General features: G+C 35.1%; 2 protein-coding genes across 3 annotated transcripts; both read right to left on the bottom strand.

Annotated features, from left to right (window-relative positions):
• Positions 1-634: 634 nt before the first annotated feature.
• On the bottom strand, positions 635-3,534 carry LOC132184107 (pentatricopeptide repeat-containing protein At4g30700). The gene has a single exon (XM_059597606.1). The coding sequence runs from the start codon at positions 3,443-3,445 to the stop codon at positions 1,073-1,075; it is 2,373 nt and encodes a 790-aa protein (XP_059453589.1). The 5' UTR covers positions 3,446-3,534; the 3' UTR covers positions 635-1,072.
• A 1,233-nt stretch (positions 3,535-4,767) lies between these two features.
• Positions 4,768-11,840, bottom strand: LOC132184108 (AUGMIN subunit 8-like). 2 transcript variants are annotated; one of them, XM_059597607.1, is made up of 7 exons: positions 11,437-11,840; positions 8,429-9,896; positions 7,821-7,940; positions 6,845-6,961; positions 6,671-6,760; positions 6,107-6,214; positions 4,768-5,203 (listed from the first exon to the last, which is right to left on the bottom strand). In XM_059597607.1, the coding sequence occupies exons 2-7, from the start codon at positions 9,749-9,751 to the stop codon at positions 5,111-5,113; spliced, it is 1,851 nt and encodes a 616-aa protein (XP_059453590.1). In that variant the 5' UTR covers positions 9,752-9,896; positions 11,437-11,840; the 3' UTR covers positions 4,768-5,110. The 2 variants fall into 2 exon arrangements, with proteins under 2 accessions (XP_059453590.1, XP_059453591.1); XM_059597608.1 differs by lacking the exon at positions 11,437-11,840 and adding an exon at positions 9,996-10,395.
• Positions 11,841-20,758: the final 8,918 nt, after the last annotated feature.

Raw genomic sequence — 20,758 nt, 5'->3', positions numbered from 1 at the left:
CAACACATGCACATCTAAGGAAAAGATCGCACAACAGTTTGACATGTGCAGAACCATCTAACATCTTAAAACATCACCTATATTTCCTGCAAGATATTAAGAGGATTTAACCTATTTCAATTTGAAAGAAAAACAAATTCCTTTAACACACAAAAATCAACATATCATCAGAAGGTTTTGAATACACTGAAGCCCAACAGGACTAAAAAATCCATCAAGTCACAATCTTCTAACCATTATTATGATATTCCAACACGATTGTATACTAGAAAAATAAATGAATTCGGGGTTTGATCTGTTCACAAAGATAAGGATATAATAATCAGAAACCGTGTAAAACAATTTTTTTTTTAAGAAAAAAAAATTATCACTCAACTTTTTAGCGTATTCAATTATTCCAAAAATAATTCACAGAAAAGAGAGAATATTGCAGATTGACTAGTAGAGAAACTGACTCCCTAATTTTGGGTCTGGCAGAATAAAATTATAATGAACACGAGTATATACACATAAAGAACATGCAATAAGCATGAAAATAGTCAGGTGTTCTTATAGAACTATTATTTCCCAAATTCTCCATGAAATGAAATCAAAATATTTCTACAACGAAAATAATGGAGCAAAAAGCATGATAAGAACAATTAACCTGATCAATATAGCAATATCCTGATGTAGCTTCAAATTTATACAAAGAAAAAATGGTGGCTTAAGATTCATATTAAAACCCAGATGAATCCAAATTAGTGGATAAAAAACATAAAGCTGAAAGAGCTTGCCAATTAAGGAGAAGTGTTGGCTTGGAGTGAAATTAGTCTTCCTCATGCTTTGGCGTAAGGAAATTACACGAATGATTACTTATATGCTGTTGTCACTTTCCATATTAGAGCATGAGTAATAACTAAATTCTTCTATTTTTCGCTAGAATTGTTTGAGTATCCTAGTGAACAACTGGGTGTGAGATGCCATGATGATGCATCTTACGATGAGGTCTAGTTTCTTTTACCGTATGAAACTGGAAAGGTAGATGCTTGTTCGGTCTTACATACCTTGACCACTGTAAAAAACAAAATTTTCACCAATAGTCTCCACAAGAACAGATGCCATCTTTAAAATGATGAAATCTATTAGCATCTCTAACCACAATAATTCTCCCTGTAACCTTGGATATAAATTTAGTTGCATTATGGCAATCTAAACAAACCCGGAGATTCTTAATAATTCTGATTTCAGTTCCAGGTTCAGTAGCGATAAGGCCAAAGGCAATGGCCAACTTCTCACTGTGAACGTTAACCATTAGCTCCTTCTCTTCCTCCTCCACATCATGCAAAGCAGTGACAGTCTGTGATTGAAATCCAGCCTCCCTCATCTTTCCAGTCAACTTCTCTAGCATTTTGTAGATTGCCGTTGCTTGAGGATGGGACCGATCACCAGATGTAAAGACATGGGGTGTCTCACCAACCTCAATTAGAGTGCACCCAGGAGTCTTTGCCAACTTTCTTTTCTTGACTACTTGTCGTACTGAAGCAGCCTTTAGAAAACTCCTGTCAGCCGAGTAAATATTAGAGAGTAAGACATGATATCCAACATTTTCTGGTTCCAATTCAAATAGTCTTTCGGAAGCCACACGGGCTAGGTTTGTGTCTTTGTGAATCATGCAAGCACCAAGTAAGGCACCCCAGATTGCAGGACCTGGCTCAATCGGCATTTTCTCTATAAATTTCAAGGCCTCATTTAATCGTCCAGCTCGGCCAAGGATGTCAACCATGCAGGCATAATGCTCAGGTAATGGTTGAACCCCATAATCATGGACCATAGAATGGAATATGTCGTTTCCTTTCCTCACCAAGCCAGCATGACTACAAGCATACAAGACAGAAAGAAAAGTAACCCCAGTTGGGGAAACTCCAGAATGCAACATCTCATTAAAGAGCTTTAGCGCTTCATTCCCATGCCCATGGAGGCCATAACCAAAAATCATGGCGTTCCAAGTTACCACATTTTTATCCTTCACCAAGTCAAATAATCGCTGAGCCTCCACAATGCTCCCACACTTTGCATACATGTCAATTAGAGCAGTTGAGACATATACGTTAGACTCGAGATTCTCGCTTTTAATCAAGCCATGGACCCATTTTCCAAGACTTAAAGCTCCAAGCTGAGCACAAGCGGAAAGAATACTTGTAACTGTAACAGGATTTGGGCGAAATTCGAGCATCATATCCCGGAAAAGAGAAATTGCCATCTCCGTTAATCCATTTTTGGTATAACCAGATATCATAGCATTCCAAGATGCCAAACTTTTCTCTGGAGTTTCATCAAAAAGCTGCCGTGCGAATTCAATTTCATTTACTCTGCTATAAACAGTAGTTAATGCAGTTGAAACAGAAGCATGTGAAACAACGCCAGATTTAATACCGAAACCATGAATACAGTGAGTGAGCTGCAGATGCCCGAAGGGTGAAAATACAGGAATCAACCCCACCAATGTGCTCGAATTGGCTTTCTGCCCAGAAGCAAGCAGTTCCCCAAATAGCATCACTGAAGATTCAGTCTCGCCATTGCAAGTGTACCCAGAAATCATTGCATTATAGGATATCAAATCCGGCTGACCAATCTGCCCAAACAACCACTTCACCTTGTCAATATCCCCACATTTTGAATACAATGAAACCAAACCCGTAATCACAAACACATCACGTTCAAACCCAACTTTCAAAGCCAAGCACTGAATCCCCATCCCCACTTCCAACTCCTGCAACTCCGCTGCAGCTGGAAGCACAGTCGCCACAGTCGTCGAATCCAATTCCACACCTCCCTTAACCATATCCCCAAAAAACCCTATGGAATCTCCGAAATAACAATTTCTCACCAACCCAGATACCATCGTATTCCACAGAACCGTATCCTTCTCAGGCATTAAATCGAACACCTTCCTCGCCATCTCAACCCGTGAAAACTTGAAGTAAAAGTCAACCACCGCGGACCCAACAAACAGATTGAATCCCAACCCATCAACAATCGCATTTGCGTGCAATATAATCCCCAACCTGTCGGACTTAAAATCCGAGGCGGCCGATACCACGAATGAATAAGTATACTTATCAGGCTTAAGACTAGTCCCTGTTCTCAAATGGGTATAGAGCGAAATGGCAGACAAAGGCAAATCGTTGGTGACGAAGCCTTTGATGAGGACATTGAAGAGGAAAAGGTCGGGCTTGGGGGTGGAGAGAAAGAGGTGGCGCGCGTGGTGGATGGCCTTAAAGTCGGAGAGCTTGTGGGTGAGCTTAGTAAGAGTGGCGAGGTCGTGGTGGAGGCCGTGGAGGGTGATCTGGGCGTGGGTTTGCGAGAGGTGGGAGAGAGTGGTGGCCTTGTTCAGGAGGTCCAGGAAGAAGTTGCGGCCGCGTGGTGCTGCACTACAGGCCGTCGCTATGCTTCTGCTAATCATTATCTGTCTGTGGGCTTCGGAATGTGTTTGATAGTTTTCGTATATCGAGAGTCTCAAACAGATTAGAGCGGGAAACTCTTGCCGGTTTTTTCCTTTTCCTTTTCTCTTCTAACGGGAAATTTTGCTAATTTCAAATATTAATTCCTTATATCTGACTCAATACTTACGGGGCTCGGCTTTCCTCTGGTGGTTATCTTTTCTTTTTTCTTTCTAATGGGAAATTTTTCTAAGTTAAAATGTTAATTCATTATATCGACTTCATAGTTATTACTGGGTTCGGCTTGCCTCCGGTGATTCACTTCACATGAGATTTCTTATTATGGTTACCATTTGCTAAATGTGAAGATTAAAATTTAGGAAAAAAAAATGCTAAATTAGTCGTTATAGTTTGGAATTTTGACAATTAGCTCTCCAAAGTTTAAAAAGTGACTAAACACTACCTAGAATAAGCGCACACAAAAAAAAAAAGTCACTATCATTAAAAAAGTTGACAGAATTTGATAATGTGTTATATTAGTACCAATCATATTATGCTATGTGTCACTTACAATAAAAAATAATTAAAAACTAAATATAAAAAATATTATGTATTTTTAGTGATGGCTATATATATATATATATATATATATATATATATATATATTAAATGAATAATAGCATATAACCACTGTCCACAATCTCATAAGTTTATGCTTATGATTAAATTATGATGGCCTGAGCATTCAGTAGAGGAAATGGGGCGTGATTCATTTATTAGTTCAATATAGTAAGGCTTGATGGTTATTGAGCTCATGAAGTGAAAATGACTGGTAAAATTAGCAAAGGTGGTTATGAAATTACTAGTTAAGCCATGCACATGGAGATCTGAGATGGAACTTTGAGCTCTCTTAGGCATCGAGTATTTGCCAGGTCCATCCCTACCAATTTCACTGGGTGATGAAAAGCCTTGGGGGCAATGAAGGCCCAAGATTATGAAAATGGAATTTGGATCAGGTGCAATAAGTTATATGTATTGCATACAATATATGTGAAGAGAGGATTATGATAGAACCCACCTGTCCAAGTAGATATCAGGCAGTCCGCAGTGCAAGGCCACCTATTCGGACAAGTAGGTCCTATACAATATGAGCAGCTAATTACAAGAGCTTAGAACCAGAAGCCACATCCTACATGTCATTATTTCTCTACTATCATAATACCAATTTTGCAGTTCACGAATACTTAGATGTGCAACGCCATTGTGAATGTTATAATACATTAGGGCCAAGGCTTATCAAAATTTGAAATGTGTAAACCTGCATCCATTAATAAACAAAAAGATATTTGCTTCTAAAACAATTTCTTTGCTAATCTTCCCCCCTTTTAACTCTACTTCTACATTTAATTTCAATCTTTTTTTGCTTCCTTTGCATTTTCTTTTCATTTGCATAATACAAAAATTACAAGTGGAAGGATGGAGCCAATAGCTCTTTTGTAGTGGAAAGAAAATAAAAAGAAAAAAGAAAAAAAGAGATAAAACGCAATAAAAATTCTCATCGAAGATTAAAAAAGAAAATAAAAATAAAAAATAAATATACATTCGCAATGAACCAAGGCAGACAAGGCGGTAAGTCGTATCTGCGGAAGAGACAAGGCGGTAAGTTGTTAGCTTAGCGGCGGTCAGGGTCAAGGAGGTGTCTTGATTGCCAAGATCAGCTTACCCTTCTCCCAATCTTGTTCCATTTGTATGAGATGGGTCCTAAGGCTGTATTCCTCAACCTGCTTCAAGCCAAAAGTGCTCAGAAATTCTGCTTTGCATGCAATGTTGAGGAACAAGGACAACGTGTATTTGAAAAACACTAGTATTAATTCAAGTTACAAGCTCTATTACGAGTCATAGTGGGTTCAGAATGAAATTTCCAGAGGGATGAACTTCCTACTAAGCCATGGCAATAGAAGACAATCTATGCCAGCCAATTTGATAGAAGACATTCGCATGTTTGGGACTTCTTCAATTGCTACATGACAAAATACTAATGGCACTGCAATTGCACTTACAAAACCAGTGTCAAAAGGACCAGAGAAACCTGATCCACCACTTCTGAGAAGATAATATGTTCTGAAAATTTCAAATCGAGAAATGCTACTTAGCATTCTCAAGTGTTCATCTCTTAGCATTATCTTTTTTTTTTTTTTGGTGAATGTGCCACGTACAATAATGCTAGGAAATGGATACTTTTAGATCACCATGTAAGATTTCCCCCCAAAGATGTAAGGACTTAACAAAAGCAAATAGAAGTAAAATGTAGCAAGAGATCATTGAGAAGAAAAATAGACTGCTATGAAAGAAGGTAAAATAAGTTCATAAGAAAGCTATCCATCCCGTGAGACGAGTGATCAGTATTGTTTTCAAAATAATTATTTAACGTTATCTGAATCCTTTGTTTTGTGACTTCAGAATGAGGGCTTACAACACTACTTGCTGATTTTTGAGAGCCCTGAAGCATAAGGTTTCAACTTAAAAAACATTGAAATTGAAGCACTAATACTAATGAAAATGTGAAGTAGTGGCAATAATTGCCTCCTTATATTCTTTTCATCAACAAGACACCCAGAAGATATTATGGGCCCAAGCAAGAAGATTTGCATTTTTAAACATGCAATCATATATCATTATCTCACCTGCATAGCTGCCATTGAAGCAAGTAGTGCTTCACATTCATCAAGCGTGGCTTTCTCCTGTGCTGCCACGACAGCAAGTTCATAAACCAGACTGTTCATGCCCTCCACCTAGAACACACCAATATAAAAGGTAGCATTCAGCATCAAGAATTAAGCACTGGATGAACACATCTTGACGGTAATAGTTTGGACTTTGTGTACCCCCTACAGTAACAAAGGCCTCGCCACTTGGGAGTTGGCTCAAGTGGTGAAAGAGGGAAATGCTGTTGAGGTAGATCTAATAAATCTTTCTAAAAAGTGGAGAGGGAAAAAATGGAGCAGCACGGTCCTAAAACTCAAAAGTGATAATGAAAAGGCTCAAATGGAAGTAGACGTGCATAAAAAGGAATAAAGATGGCAAGCAAATGAAAATCTTATCCATCGACTTTCTTCCCCTTATTAGAGCACTGTTACCCAAAGAGACTTGTTGAGCGACAAAGAAGTGGGGGAAAGCTAAATTTATGTTATGCATTGCACATGCATTACAATATAAGCAGCAAAAAACCATATCAACACAAATCTCACCCTTGAGAGCAAAGAGCATATAGATGATCCCATTGCTTGCATCACATCAACTGCTGAGCAAATAGCAGCTTTCAAAGATTCAATATCTGCCTGTAAAAGTACAAATGTAAAAATGAGGGAAAAGAGTTGTCTTACCGGAAACCAAACCCAATTAATTTCTAGAACCTAACATACCCGTGCCCCTGCAGTTACCGGAAGTCGGAGAGTGCTTGCCTCTAAATCTTCTACAGCCCCAGATAAAGAATCAATATGATCGCTTTCAAGTAAAGCCCAATTGTCAAGGTAGGCCATCTGAACCATTAATCATACATGCAAGCACTTAGAAAAGGCATCACTTAATAATAGACATAATAGATAAGTAACAAACTACATTCAGACATAAATAGGACATGAAAATAGAACCACAAGTTCAAAGAACTTGAAAGCTTCTAAGCTAAGCAAGGTATCACTGGAAATTACATTTTACATGAACAACTTTCTCAGTGCAACGGAACTATCTTATATGTTGCTGGACAGAACATGACTTGAAATATAGTATCAAGACAATTGTTTTGGCCTTTGGCATCAACAATTTCCTCCACTTCTTGAACAGATGGGTTGCTGTCTAAATTAGTTCTGTAATGCTGGAAAAACAAGACCAGCTCAGGACTCTAAAACATTGTAAATTGACAGGGCAGAAACTAATTTCATCTAAGGCATCCCATTTGCATAGTGCACCGACTAGATGATGGTTTAAGCAGAATTTCGTCAGCAACACAAAACTATATTTCTCCAAAACTGCACAAATTTAGCACTCAATGCCACATATGACCTCTTACCACAAGAGGTAAGCCTGAAACCTTAGTAAGGCCTTTCACAGGAAAGTGCTAGATATGCATGTTAGCGCTATCCCTTGACAGAGCCACATACTCCAGTCTTACTCTTCCTGGAGTCCCGTCAATGTATTAAGGCTTTCCACAGGATGGTTATAAATATTTTTCGTGTATAGGCTTCATAGAGTTGCGTTTTTTGAAAAGAAAATCATTTTAACTTTTAGCTATCATAGGAACTGAAAAAATATATATTCTGGACAAAAAGAAAACAGTGATTAATTCGATTAAATAGAAGTTGTTAATGAAATAATAAAATCAAAGAGAACAAGAGGCAGTACTTGATCATTCAAAACTGAGTTCAGCTTAAGCTCTAGCTTCAGCTGTTGGAGATTGATCCGTTTCCTGATCACTGAATCCCACAGTTCTAGTGTAGCGTTCCAAACGTTAAATAAAGTTCTCTGCACCATCAGGTAGAGTTTAGATCAAACATATAACGTAAAATAAAATTATGTTTTAATCCAAACATCAATGCTTAACAAGTAAAGACAACTAGACAAGTATGGCACAGTGGCACTACAAATGTTAACTTCACTTTGTGATAACTAAAACATTTCTTATAAAACCCTCAGAAAGTACTCTAGTCTTCTGTAGAAGACTAAACCGCTTAAACTATCACAGCAATTTTGTTTTTCTTTATTTTCTAACCTTCTATAACACTAATGTGTAAATCATACAAAAATACTCCGTTGCAACATAAAAACAAAACTAATGGTTAGGGACTGCCAATCAATGAACAAGAGAATCTGAAGCAAATGTGCGTTTTCACAAGGGCGTGTGTGTGTTTACAAGTCATTGGGATTATTTTTACTGAAAACATGATTCTGTAAAATAGAACAAGAAAACATTATTAAAGAGTTTGCTAATAACACAAAGATCAAAATCCTACCTCTGTTGTTACTTTCTGAATATAAAGTACAGCCCCTGCCCGGGCATTTGCAAATCGCCATTGCAAATATCTATTGTGTAGCAGCCGCAGCTGATGAGCATCTTCTACGTAGCTTGCACTCTTTTTTCCTTTTTTAACATCCGCAATAAAACTGAGCACAGAAGTAGTAGTATGGGATTGACCAGAAGAATTGGCAAGGCGATTCCTAGATGGACTAATCCCCCGAGAAGGAGGAGTTGAAGGTCTTGTCCGAGATGGACTGACACCTTTACCAAAAGAAGATGACACCACTAAGTTCCTACTAGGTGATGGTCGCCGTGCAATAGGAGTAGGCAAAGATTGAGATCTAACTACAGGTGTTATTAATGTAGTTCTATCTGATAAACTTGTAGAAACAGACTTGTGAGGTCCAAGTACCCGAAGTGTATTATCATCAATTGAATTTGCCTCAAATCCTACTCTAGAACTTCCATCAAGCGATAATAGCCGCGCAGCATCACTAGCAGACTTTGGTAAAAGTTTTCCCATACCATCAGATGCAACCATTCTCCTCATCGAAGATAACCCAATTCCCGGAACTGGGTTACTGAAAGCCTTGACTGCCCTGTCACCGAGATCCACGCTCTTAGTCATTGCATTGGAAGATAAATTCCCACCAATTCTACTTGGCCATCGATGCTGATCCATCACTCGGATATGTAAACCATCAACTGGCCTAGAATTCTCAGACTGATCAGGCGCATTCTTTCCTTTAAGAGGACTCCTCTTCCTCTCTGGCGTGGGTTTTCTTGGAACGGTAGGTGTTTCCACGTGCTTGTGCGCCACATTCGATGACGGCCGTAGAGTGCGGTCTGATGGAGTACTTACTGGTTTCTCCTTCTTGCTGATAGGAATTGATATGCTATCAGATTGAAATGAAACACTCAAACTACGCATTGTGGAAGGCCATAAGCTCTCCGGTGACCGACCATTCCCTATCCTTCTGGATGACAATTGTATATCGGCAGCTGAATCATGGACTGGTGTAGACGGCCTAGATGATGGAGAAGGGGGTGTGGAGGGCCGCTTCCTCTCAGCAGACTGGGCTCTCTTAGGTACCAAATGGGAAGATATAGGAACTGTTCTTGTGACGTTTGGAGAAGGGAAACGCCGGGGACTGGCAGGCGTTGCCGGAGCAGGTGACTTGTACCTAGAACTAACTTCCCTCGTCCGAGGGCGCCGGGTGGTGACTGCATTGTTCTTTTCCGCCGGAACCAACGGTGGTCTTGGGCTCACCACCGCCGTGTGCTTCCGCAATGCTTGCTCTGACTCACATACATCCATCCACACTACATAAATTAGACCACATTGACACAATTTTTCACATAGCTAAAGCACATTTGACAGCCTTGGCATTCATGTACACCCCAAAATTCAAAGGAATAACACCATCTCCTCAAAAAGAAAGATCCTTTTCTCTGCAATAAATCTGCCACAAATACACAACCAAAAGTAAGAAAGATACTAAAGCAAAGAATAACAAACCCATATAAGAGAAAAAAGAAAAAAAGAGAACTGGAAAGCATACATCTTTACAGAGACCCAGATCTGACTGAGAATGAATACGAGAATCACAGCTAATAAACGCAAATGGGTCTTGTGTTTTCATCAAAATAAGCCCAAATCCAAGCAGATCAGGGCGTAAAAAAGCGGTTAGAGAGTGAGAAAATAACATCAGGTACAAATGGGGTCAGAAATTTGTGGAGAGTGCCACAACGTGCCCTTGACGGTTATCATGAGAGGTTTGCATTGCAAGGGAGGGTCCCCTTCGGAAAGTGAGGAGACCAGGGAGTGAACAGGGGTAGTGGTAGGTGTAGGATAAGAGAAGGAAGGGTGCGCAGGATAAGGGTGGTGATTCTTTTACTATTAATATATATTTTGCCTTTTGTCCCTCTCACGGGAGTGCCATGGTCGGCTGGGCTGGAAATGGGGCTTCACTCACAACACAACAACACTATACACCCCATATCAATTCAATGAAAGTGATTTTTAAAACTTGCACTCAAAAACCAAAAATCAAAAACAAAAGCACACAACTTTCTCTCTCATACTTTCTTAAGAAGAAACACCCAATTATCTTGGGATCAACTGTGACTCCAGAGATGAATTACACAATTACTTTACTACTAATAACTATTACTGGGTTTTCAAAAAAAAAAAAAAAATCGATTTTTTTTTTCCAAGAAATAGAATAAAATAGTAAGAAACTCCGTGAATGATGTATTTTTGTTTGTATTCTTTGATTGGGAGAATAGAAGTTTTGAATTTGAAGCCAGCAAGTGCTAATGTTCTTAGGGAAATGGAAAGAGACAAGGAGCTCCACGTGCAAGGGAGATCACCATCCCCATGAATTTACATTGCGAGCACTGAACAGAAATTGCAATTAAAAATTTAACAAACCAACAGCAACAAAAAACTAGCATTAAAAATTATTAACGAGACATCATTATTTGCTCGGTGAAAGTCTGAAAGATTTGATTAAAACCAAAAAAATAATAATTTCCGTTTTGACCATATCGGATTAATCTGCAAGATTTAGGACCGGAAATCGATGAAAGACACGTAAACGAGGTTTTTGAATTTTGAGACGGTGGATATGCTTGACAGGTTGTGTCTCTGGTATTGAAGACATGCTCAATGTTCGACTGCTCTTGTACTCTCTCTCTCTCTGTAAAGTCTCAGAAATTCTACAGAGAGACAGGGGGGTCACTGATTCTCTCTCGTAAAGTTTCAGAAATGTTCCTAAAATAGCAACAAATTCGATTCTGTTTTGTTTTTATTCATCAAGTATAAACTTGAATCATTTTCATTCAATCCGAAATAAGTTCCAAAAAGAATATCGAAAAAATTGAAATAACACCGACAAAATCAGATCGATAATTAATTTAGTTAATCCATTTTCGTTCAAATTTATGATCTTCATCACTAGAAATCAAAATAAACGAATTCAAAAAAAAAAAATTTCTCACCTTTATCGATTGCCAATGCCAAATTTATCTCCAATCAGAAAAAGCTCCGAAACGCTCTCAAAGCAAATCATCCAAAAAACGCAAACCCACATCAAAAACCCTAAATTTACCAATAATTTCTCAAAGCTTCGATCTCTTCCAAATTTGGATTGAAACGACGCGCCGAGGTCTGGGAGGAGTTGCGAGGTTTGGACAGAAAGTCGACTTGCCGGCGCCGGCGGAGAGTAGAATATTCTACTTTTATTTATATATTTAATTATTTTGGGGAAGCGGAGAGCGAGAAGGCATGTAGCCTGTAGGCTGTAGGCGATGAGTTTAAAGAAGAAATACAAAAGTAAATTAAAGAAATTAAAGAAAAAAGGAAAAATAAAAAACGGTTTGATTCAGTTGGGACTTTGGGAGGGAGGGAAGGCAGTCAAGGCACCAGGACGTTGTTTTCGCGCCACCTAATTCTATTAATCTCTTATTATTATATCAATCAATGTGGCTTATTTTTCTTGGAGATTTATTTAAATCTTAATCATTTTTATTTCTTAAAGAATACCAATATCTAGGAATTTTTAATGTTCATTAATACAATAATAATAACATATTCAACTACACTTTTATTACAATTTTATAAACCCATCTTTTGTTTAATTGATTAGAGGGATGATATATGATTTGGATGTTAATGAAGATTTAATGGAGCATATTTGCTTGTAATAATAAATAGAACAGTACAAATCTGCAACATTTATTCTTACAAGAACGTTGCGGCTTAAGTTCAAGGCATTTTAAGAAAGTTGTATTAAGCTTATTACTAAATAATTAAATGTAGTAATGGCATTTATAAGAGAATTGATTGAACTTGTGGGGAAAGTTGCTAGTACTGCTTCCATAAAATCCCTTGAATTGATGGGACTTGTGGGGGAAGGTTAGGTGAGTCTCGAAATCTTTAATAACGTTATAAAGAGAATTAAAGGCTTATTTAAGTCTTTTTAAATGTAATATGTTAATGAATTTAAGATGATTAGTTTTTAATTTTGATAGGTGGGTGATTTTAAAAGTTACATCACATTTAAAAAGATTCAGTAAACTCTTTGCAGCATTACCATGAAATCTTTATTAAACAAGTACGTATAAAGAAACCTTAAAAAAAATAAAATAAAATAAAATAAAAAATAAAAAATAAAAATTGTCCCTAAAAATTGGATTTGAAGAATTTTTCTTAACAAAATCTATTACATGTATCTAGAACACGTGATTCTCTCATTATTTTTTTTTTTTAAAAAAAAATAAATGTGATAATCACATATTCTATTAATCCTATTAAAATTATAGGTGATAATTGCATGTTTTAAGAACTTATGTGAAAATTGGAAGGAAAACTTGGTGGAAAAAGAAATGTATTGGATAAGTTTCCTTTAATCACAACTAACTAATGGATAGGACAACTCAATTAGCAAATTTCTTTTGCACACCCCTTCCAAGAACATCTTTATTTAATTAAAAAGTGTGGTAAACTAGTCCAATCCTAATTTTTCTTATATATATATATATATATATATATATATATATTGACATGTCTGCACAAGAGTGAAGAGGAGGGTTCAAACTAGTAATCTTCGCTCAGCCGATTGATCTACTTCTTAGAGACTTCTTTATATTTGGCATGTAATTGCAAGACACAACATAGCTTAACATTAGTGACAAAGGACAAACACAGTTTATTTCATTAATATGTCTATTTTTAGGCGCAAATGCTCCTAAACCTTAAGGTGGAATAGGTGTTTTTATTTATAAGCCTATCATTTTCACCATTATTTGTAGTATGGTATAAGCATAATTAAGATGACAAAGTGTTTTATTAAAAATATAAAAACATCACTATCTGGTGGTTTGACCTTACTAAATAGTTTTCAAAATATTATAATTCAGATTTATTATTTTAATAAATTCTAAAGATATCATATATAGAATTGGTGTTTCACTCATCTATGGAGGGATTCATGGAAAATAATAGGATTATGTAATATAGTTTTTACTACAATCTGTTTATAAACTCACGTGGTAAGTGCAGAAAAGTGTCTTGTGGCTAATGTGAGTGAAAAATTAGACAACACAATTTGACAAAGAAATTTAATTATGGGAAAATAACACTTTACCCCTTCAAAGTTTGGGGCGATTTTCAATTCGACATTCAATGTTTCAATTTTTGCAATGTATCCCCCCAAACTTGCAAATTTTTTTTAATTCGACCAATGTTATCCCAAAATTCTCATATTGCCCCTAATTTTTTTTTATTATTATTTTTTATTTTATATATATATATATATATAAAGAGAGGGAAAATTTGGGGGTGCAAAAATGGCCCCGAATTTTTTTAAAAATTTTTTTATAAAAAAATAAAATAAAATAAAAAATTAGGGGTAATATGAGAATTTTGGGATAACATTGGTCGAATTGAAAAAAAAAAAAAAAAGAATTGCAAGTTTGGGGGGGTTCATTGCAAAAATTGAAATATTGGAGGTCGAATTGAAAATCGCCTCAAACTTTGAAAGGGTAATGTGTTATTTTCCCTTTAATTATTTAGTGACTGACTGACATAATAGGTGTTACATAAACTGACACATTAGTTTATAATAAAAACTATAACACTCGTAACATATTTAAGCATAAAATAAAATTTTGTCTTAGGGTTGAAGTATCTTAAAATCTTGTAGATCCCTTTTATATATGGTATGAAAGAAGTAAAAGTGTCCAATAATACGTGACATCAACTAAGAAGAAAATTCATGGAAATGTCACCATTTTTTTTTTTTTTTTGAGGTCATAATTCCTTGTCATTTCTCCTTTAAGGGATTGAAAAATCGTATCAACATCCTTAATATATGTTAAAAACGTGTCTCATTATGAATCGCAAAAGCATCACTTAAATTGCATTGAAACACCATCCTTGATATGCAATTGACTTTAAGAGCATCTATCACAATTAGATCTTCATCCAATGGTTGCTTTTATGACAATCCATATATATATGCAATTGCCTTGAAAAGTGACCAGGACAGATTTTAGAAACTGTGGATTTGATTCATATAAATGGATCAAGAAAACAAGCAATTATGTTGAGGTCTCAAAAGAAATGTGACACCCACCTAAAGTAAGAGAAAAAACTATTTTTCATATTTATTTTGACGTATTTTAAGTGGTTATTTTTTCAAGTTAGCTATTAAAAAAAGTCACTTAAAACACGTCACGTCAACCAGTATGAAATGAATGTAATAAATAGGTGTGGAGAGTAAGTACTCATAACGTTGGTCTTTTATTCGCAGAGTAGATTTTTCATATTGAGTGAGTAAATTTTAAAGGTGTTTGTAAATGTCAAGTCACGAAAAATACTATACACATGACACACCCACACCTATACTCTCATCATTGAATACAAAATTTAATAGTGATCCATCCAAAATCTAATGATAATTTTTACAACCACATCAAAAAGTGTATGAGTGGAAGTATGTCTAGCATTTCTCATCAAGTGATATATTGATTTTCTACTGAGTGAGACAAAGGTTTATAAGTGATTTTTTTTTAAAAAATAATTATAACTTAACTAATTTATTTAGAGCGACAACGGTGCAAATGTAGCTGACCCTTTTCTTGATCATTAAAAAAAATATCAAAGTATTTAAATGCAGACCCTAATTAGCACTCTAAATTGTGATTCTGAATTTAAGAATCACATAAACAATAATTAAAAACTAATTATTTTCTTCTTCTTTTTCTAAGCAATAATTAAAAACCAACATATCGTAAAGGACACTCTGGAATATTCTGTCGTTTTACTTTTCTGAAAGATTACATAGAAAGAAATATTATTGTTGAAGTAATAGAAGAAAATGTAGTTATACCCATGGTCGTGTAATTCATGAGCCAAAAAAGAGACCAAGATCATTTGGAATTACCATGCGTCACCATCATAGGACTAAAATTCTCTTCTCTTGCTGGAAGCAATTCCCTTTGTCTTGTCTACTTCTCTTTTACACTACCAACTTTTTTAATCATCAAGACTTACCTATTTTTTCTGTACTTTTTTTGTTTTAGGTAATCCTGGAAAAGGAGAAAAGATAAAAAAAAAAAATTACACAGGTGATGTTTCCATTTGTTAATCTTAGGGTCTGTTTGGGTGTACATTGAAAGGGCTTATAAATGTATTTAACACTCAAAAAGTTCGTTTGAAGAAAAAATACAGGTTTGGTAAAAATAATTAAAAGTGCTTTTAAGGGTTAAAAAAACATAAAAATGACCGAAACACACTTTTGGCAAAAACTTCATTTTTTTTAAAGCTTTTTGACTTAAAAGCTATATTTCTTAAACATGATCTTAGGAATGTTTTCAAAAATCATGTGAAAAGCAGTTTATTTTGTAAGCTAATGTGTTATAAAATTAACACTAGAGAAGGTCTTTAAAGCGGTACATCTTTAAAAAAGTTAGTAGTAATTTCACTTACTCCCCATAAAATTACTCGCCTTTTGCAAACACCCCAATGTTTAAGGTCTCTCACTTGGTGTATCGAATTTTGATTTTCTTCCATTTTTTCCATTCTGTTACATGTTGCAGTTAAATTAAATGGTGGAATAAGTAATTTCAATAAGGATATTTTAGTAATTTTACACATTTCCGTTAGGATTTAACAGAAAATCCTAACGGAAGGAGGAAAGTAGAAAAAAAATCAAAGTTGGATACACCAAAATAAAAGACTTTAAACATTGAAAATGTATTTACAAAATGCGCGTAACTTCATGAGAGTAAGTGAAATTACCCCAAAAACTTAAGAGTAGTTGTTGAATGTCTCTAGTGATTACAGTGAAGTTCCAAAAGGAAATTGTTAGGAACAAAACAAAAAACATATCAAGGTAAAGAACAAAGTTATTCTCCAAATTAGTTGATTTTTTTTTTTAATTTAATCTATTAAGTTAATATTATCTTAAAGTGCGTAATTTTCAAATGCATTTTTTTTTTTAATAAAATTAACAAATTACATGCATTTTCATTTGCATTTTAAAAATATACGTATGAATTATATGTTTTAAATATATATATGTTTTTTTAACTCAATTTTGAAGGGAAACTTTGTCCCTAAATAAATTGTTTAACTTAGGAGAATAAGTCCCAATTTGACCGATGAGATGGAGAAGGTTTTGGGGCTCTTGTAATTAACTATTACTATTTTGACCAAATTAATAAAAATAATAATGTTTATATAAGTAATAAAAATAGAAGAGGAAACTAAAATATGGATTGTTTTCAGTTAATTTATGGAAGCTATGGTTGACAATTATACCATCCGGTGTTTCCGGAGCCGTGCAAGGATTTTTATTTTCGTTGAATTAAAAGTAGTTGTTGGATACGGAGGCCCACACCTATCCATAGGCTGCGACTCAATGATCATTCAGCAGGTCAACAAACCCAGGTGATGAAACAGTGTAATCCCACAGAAAAGATCGGGTACGATTAGTTGTATATGCAATTGGTGCAACCTCGTAGATAGGCTAGATGTCGAGCCTACTTGTTTGAACAGGTATTTGAATAGTTTGAGATTTGCATATATTAGATGCAATAGGGACAACCGATTGCATCCGATCTCAATTTGTGTGCGTGTTTTTTTTTTTTTTTTTTTTCATGTGAAGTTAGGGTTAGTAATATTTGACATGAATTAATTGACATGAATGCAACATGAAATTAATAAATTAAGGTTAAAATGTATGATGCATTTAATTAAATGAGTTGAATTAGGGTTGACCTATATAATTTTATACTCATACCTTGACATGACTTAAATTCGACATGCAGCATAAGACGGGTTAATAATTTTTAACACGACTGACAAATCCAACGTAAATTAAGATTAAAATTGACATATATACAGTGGCGAAGCCAAACAATTCATATTGAGGGTGCCACTAAAATTTGTTTGGCGTCTTAAAATTTTCTCTACCTTAAAAATTTGGTAATTCACATAATATATGCATCATAAAAAAATATCTATAAAAGTTCATAAATATGTGCTCAAATTGATATATTAGAAATGTAACATATCGGCACTATATATATCAAAAAGACAGAAATACAAAAAAATAATAATAATAATAATAAATAAATAAATAATGTCTAGAATTGCACTTTACGGTCTAGAAATATAAAATCATTAAGTATCGAATCTAAATTGAAACTCTTAGCAAGTTAAATTAATCAATTCATAAACTTAAAATTTATTCATGAACCTAAAATTTTCAAGTTAAATCACAACCTCGTAAGAGACAATCAAAGTTTATAAACATTAAACAACAAAATAAATAATCATATATATGAATATTAAAGTTTATCATACATATGTATTAAATAAGGATTTTTTTTTGTTTACCATACCTATTTTTTAAGTTTCGACATTATTAAAGTTTACCAGCAGCATGCTTGAAATTTTTTTCTTTCTTTAATTTTTGGGGAAAAAAATCTCGGCACCCCCAAAGGCCTTTGTCCGCCACTGCATATATATATATATATATATATATAAAATATTATATGGTTATATTCATTCCAACACAACATGAACCCAACACCAATACGAATTGCCTACAATCATGTGTCTAATTATTACAGGCTAGTGTTTGGGACTTGTGGAAAGGTTAATGCTGGAAAATTCCAAACAATTGACCAGAAAAAACAAAAATAAAAAACAAGGAAAAGTCTGAAGAATTCATAGATAGCCAAGGTTGGACGTTGTTGTGATTAGACTGTGGAGTTTTTCTTCAATCCTTTTCATACGCAATGTTTCTGGTTGACCAAACTCAGACGGCTAATAAGCCTAATATTATAAAATATTATTAGGGTTTATCACTGTGCTTCTGGAATTGTCAATGGCTGTGCTGGCAAAGGCTGTGAGTCTTGGGTGGCCTTATGGAAACCCTATAGCTGTAGTGAATAGACATGAATGCGAGTCAGCTTGCTTCAACTTCTACTTAATTTTATATTTTTTTCTCTTCGCATTTTCATTGGTTAGAATGTTGTTGTCAATTAGAACTCAAACGATAAAAAAGATGAATCAAAATTTGGATAAGTTATCTTGAAAAAGAAAAAGAAAAACCTATTCAATAGGGTGCTACAAGTGGTTGGGCTGGTGTTTATACCTCAAGATAAGGATCCCGTACAATGAGATTGTCTGTTGCATTGAGCAATCAATAGCTTTATTGTACGAGATCTAAATCCCGTACCTCAAAACATTGTGATTGCTAAAGTGAATATGTTTACTACAACTTTACTTACAATCTTCTTACGAACTCATGTGTCGGTTTACAAAGTATCTCAGAGTGGTATTAAGGTAACAAAATTAGGCAACAAAATTTGGCCGTTAAATTTAATTGTTTTGTGGCTGACGGGGTAAGTGTTATTGATTGAAACATCTATTTGTAAAGGACTTGTAGTGAAAATTATAGTACTTATAACCGCACTCATATTATATTAGGAAAAGAGGAAATTCCATAATTTTTTTTGTCTTATTAAATACAAATACTAATTCAGAAAGAAGTGGTCTAGGTAGAAGAGGGGTAGAGCCATAAAAGTTTGAAAGTGAAAAGAATGTTCCTGACCCTCCCACTTTCGGCAGAAAGGTGGAAGACCCATTTACAGCTACTAAACGTTGGTAGGAAAGTGAAGTTTGGGTCCACAAAAATGATTTGAAAAGTTTGAACCAATGACAAATTCATAGAAAGCTGGCCGTTAAAGCCAACTGGCCCAACCCACCTCAATCAAGAGACCACTAACACAAGATCTACCAAGAACTAACAAAGCTCAGTTGCAAGCTTGGGATGTCTCATTGTTTCAACATATAGCAAAGGTTGAAGTTATTGTGGCATTATTAGAGTTAGCTGGAAGAAATTCTTTCAATTTAGTCTATTTATACCGACATTTGTTATTAAAATATGTGACAATTATGCATTTCTATTATAAACTGGCACTTGTTCTTAAAATATGTGATTCTTACATGCATTTTTGTTGAAAGGAGGGACATCCATAGTAGACGTGCCCCTCCATTTGATTTTAAGAAGAGAATGTTATAAGTTAGGTGTGTAACTTCAAAGTTGATGCACGCTATGCCCATCATATTGATTATATGAGGAATAACCCTTGGGCCGTTACCTGCTGCTCCTCCTCCCCTTTGGATGAGTTGAGATATTTACAAATTATAAAACTCTTTCTCCTTTCTCTCTCTCTCTCTTAGTGTGTTTTGAGTGCGCTTAGACTGTGGGTTTTGTGAGTATTACTCTAGTAATTCTGCTAGTGTATTCCACTGCCAAGAGAAAGAAGAAATTCATTGGAGAATCATGTGAAAATTACATGCTTTGAGGACATACGTGAATTTAAGCTAGCAAATTTGGAACCTACCGGAACCTATTCTTCTTGACTTGTAATTTACTTAAACCTAAATTGACTAATTTCCAATCAGCAGCCTGCTCTTTGTCTGTGTCCCATGTCTCATTTTTCTATCATTTTCCTTTCTAACATAAAAAGTGTACAGAAACATTGAAACAAAGCCGTCCTTCCCTTGGAGTAAAACCTGTAACATCATGAATGTTATGTGATGTGCATGTAGAGCTAATACAAAGAGCCAACATTTATGCAAAGTATCCCAAAGGACAAGTTTCCAAATATTGACCTTAATAATTTGAAGATTGAAGGAAGGCTTGTCTATGGATTTGTCTTTATTGCTGCCACATGAGATGATTGGATGTATGGTATGTCATATAACTCTCAACACCACATTGTGGGCCTTCGTACCCATCTTATTATCAGTGTTTTCTAAATTTTCTTTTTCTCTTTCACAAAAGGAATTTATAGATGCATTGGATTTGAAGCATTGAAAAGATTGTTCAGGATAATGCAAGGTAAACCCAATTGGAGTTATATAAGTCTAATGACTAATGTATTTCACTTCTCCCTAATTTTGGATTTGAATTGAGTGCAATTAATTGGTCATATTTCATGCAATATGGGCAATTAATGTGAGAAGGCAGATGGGCTCCGCACTTACTTGGGTAGCCCAAGTAGGTGGTGCTAAGCAGATGTCAGGCCTACCTATCCTCTCACATTAGTTGCCTATGTTGCATGCAATACAGATAACTAATTACAACTGATCATATTTCATAATTTAAACACTAGAATTAACAAGATGTTTCCATATGTGAATATGTAACAAAATGTTTTGTCACATTGCATCTAAAGTAGTTCTACTAGATAGAGTTTATTTAATAGGTAGTAAAGTTTTTATCTAGATTAGGTTAGA

Source organism: Corylus avellana, chromosome ca6 (genome assembly GCF_901000735.1).
Source record: "Corylus avellana chromosome ca6, CavTom2PMs-1.0".
In the NCBI taxonomy this organism is placed as follows: Eukaryota; Viridiplantae; Streptophyta; class Magnoliopsida; order Fagales; family Betulaceae; genus Corylus; species Corylus avellana.
This window is presented reverse-complemented; position numbering and strand designations above follow the sequence as displayed.

What these genes read in the sequence shown, in the direction of transcription:
- LOC132184107 (XM_059597606.1), bottom strand. Translation starts at nt 3,445, where the DNA reads ATGATTAGCAGAAGCATAGCGACGGCCTGTAGTGCAGCACCACGCGGC.
- LOC132184108 (XM_059597607.1), bottom strand. Translation starts at nt 9,751, where the DNA reads ATGGATGTATGTGAGTCAGAGCAAGCATTGCGGAAGCACACGGCGGTG. An exon ending in TTCAGAAAGTAACAACAGAG is followed by an intron (nt 7,941 to 8,428) that starts GTAGGATTTTGA and finishes CTGATGGTGCAG; the next exon opens with AGAACTTTATTTAACGTTTG. An exon ending in TATGCTCTTTGCTCTCAAGG is followed by an intron (nt 6,215 to 6,670) that starts GTGAGATTTGTG and finishes GGTGTGTTCTAG; the next exon opens with GTGGAGGGCATGAACAGTCT.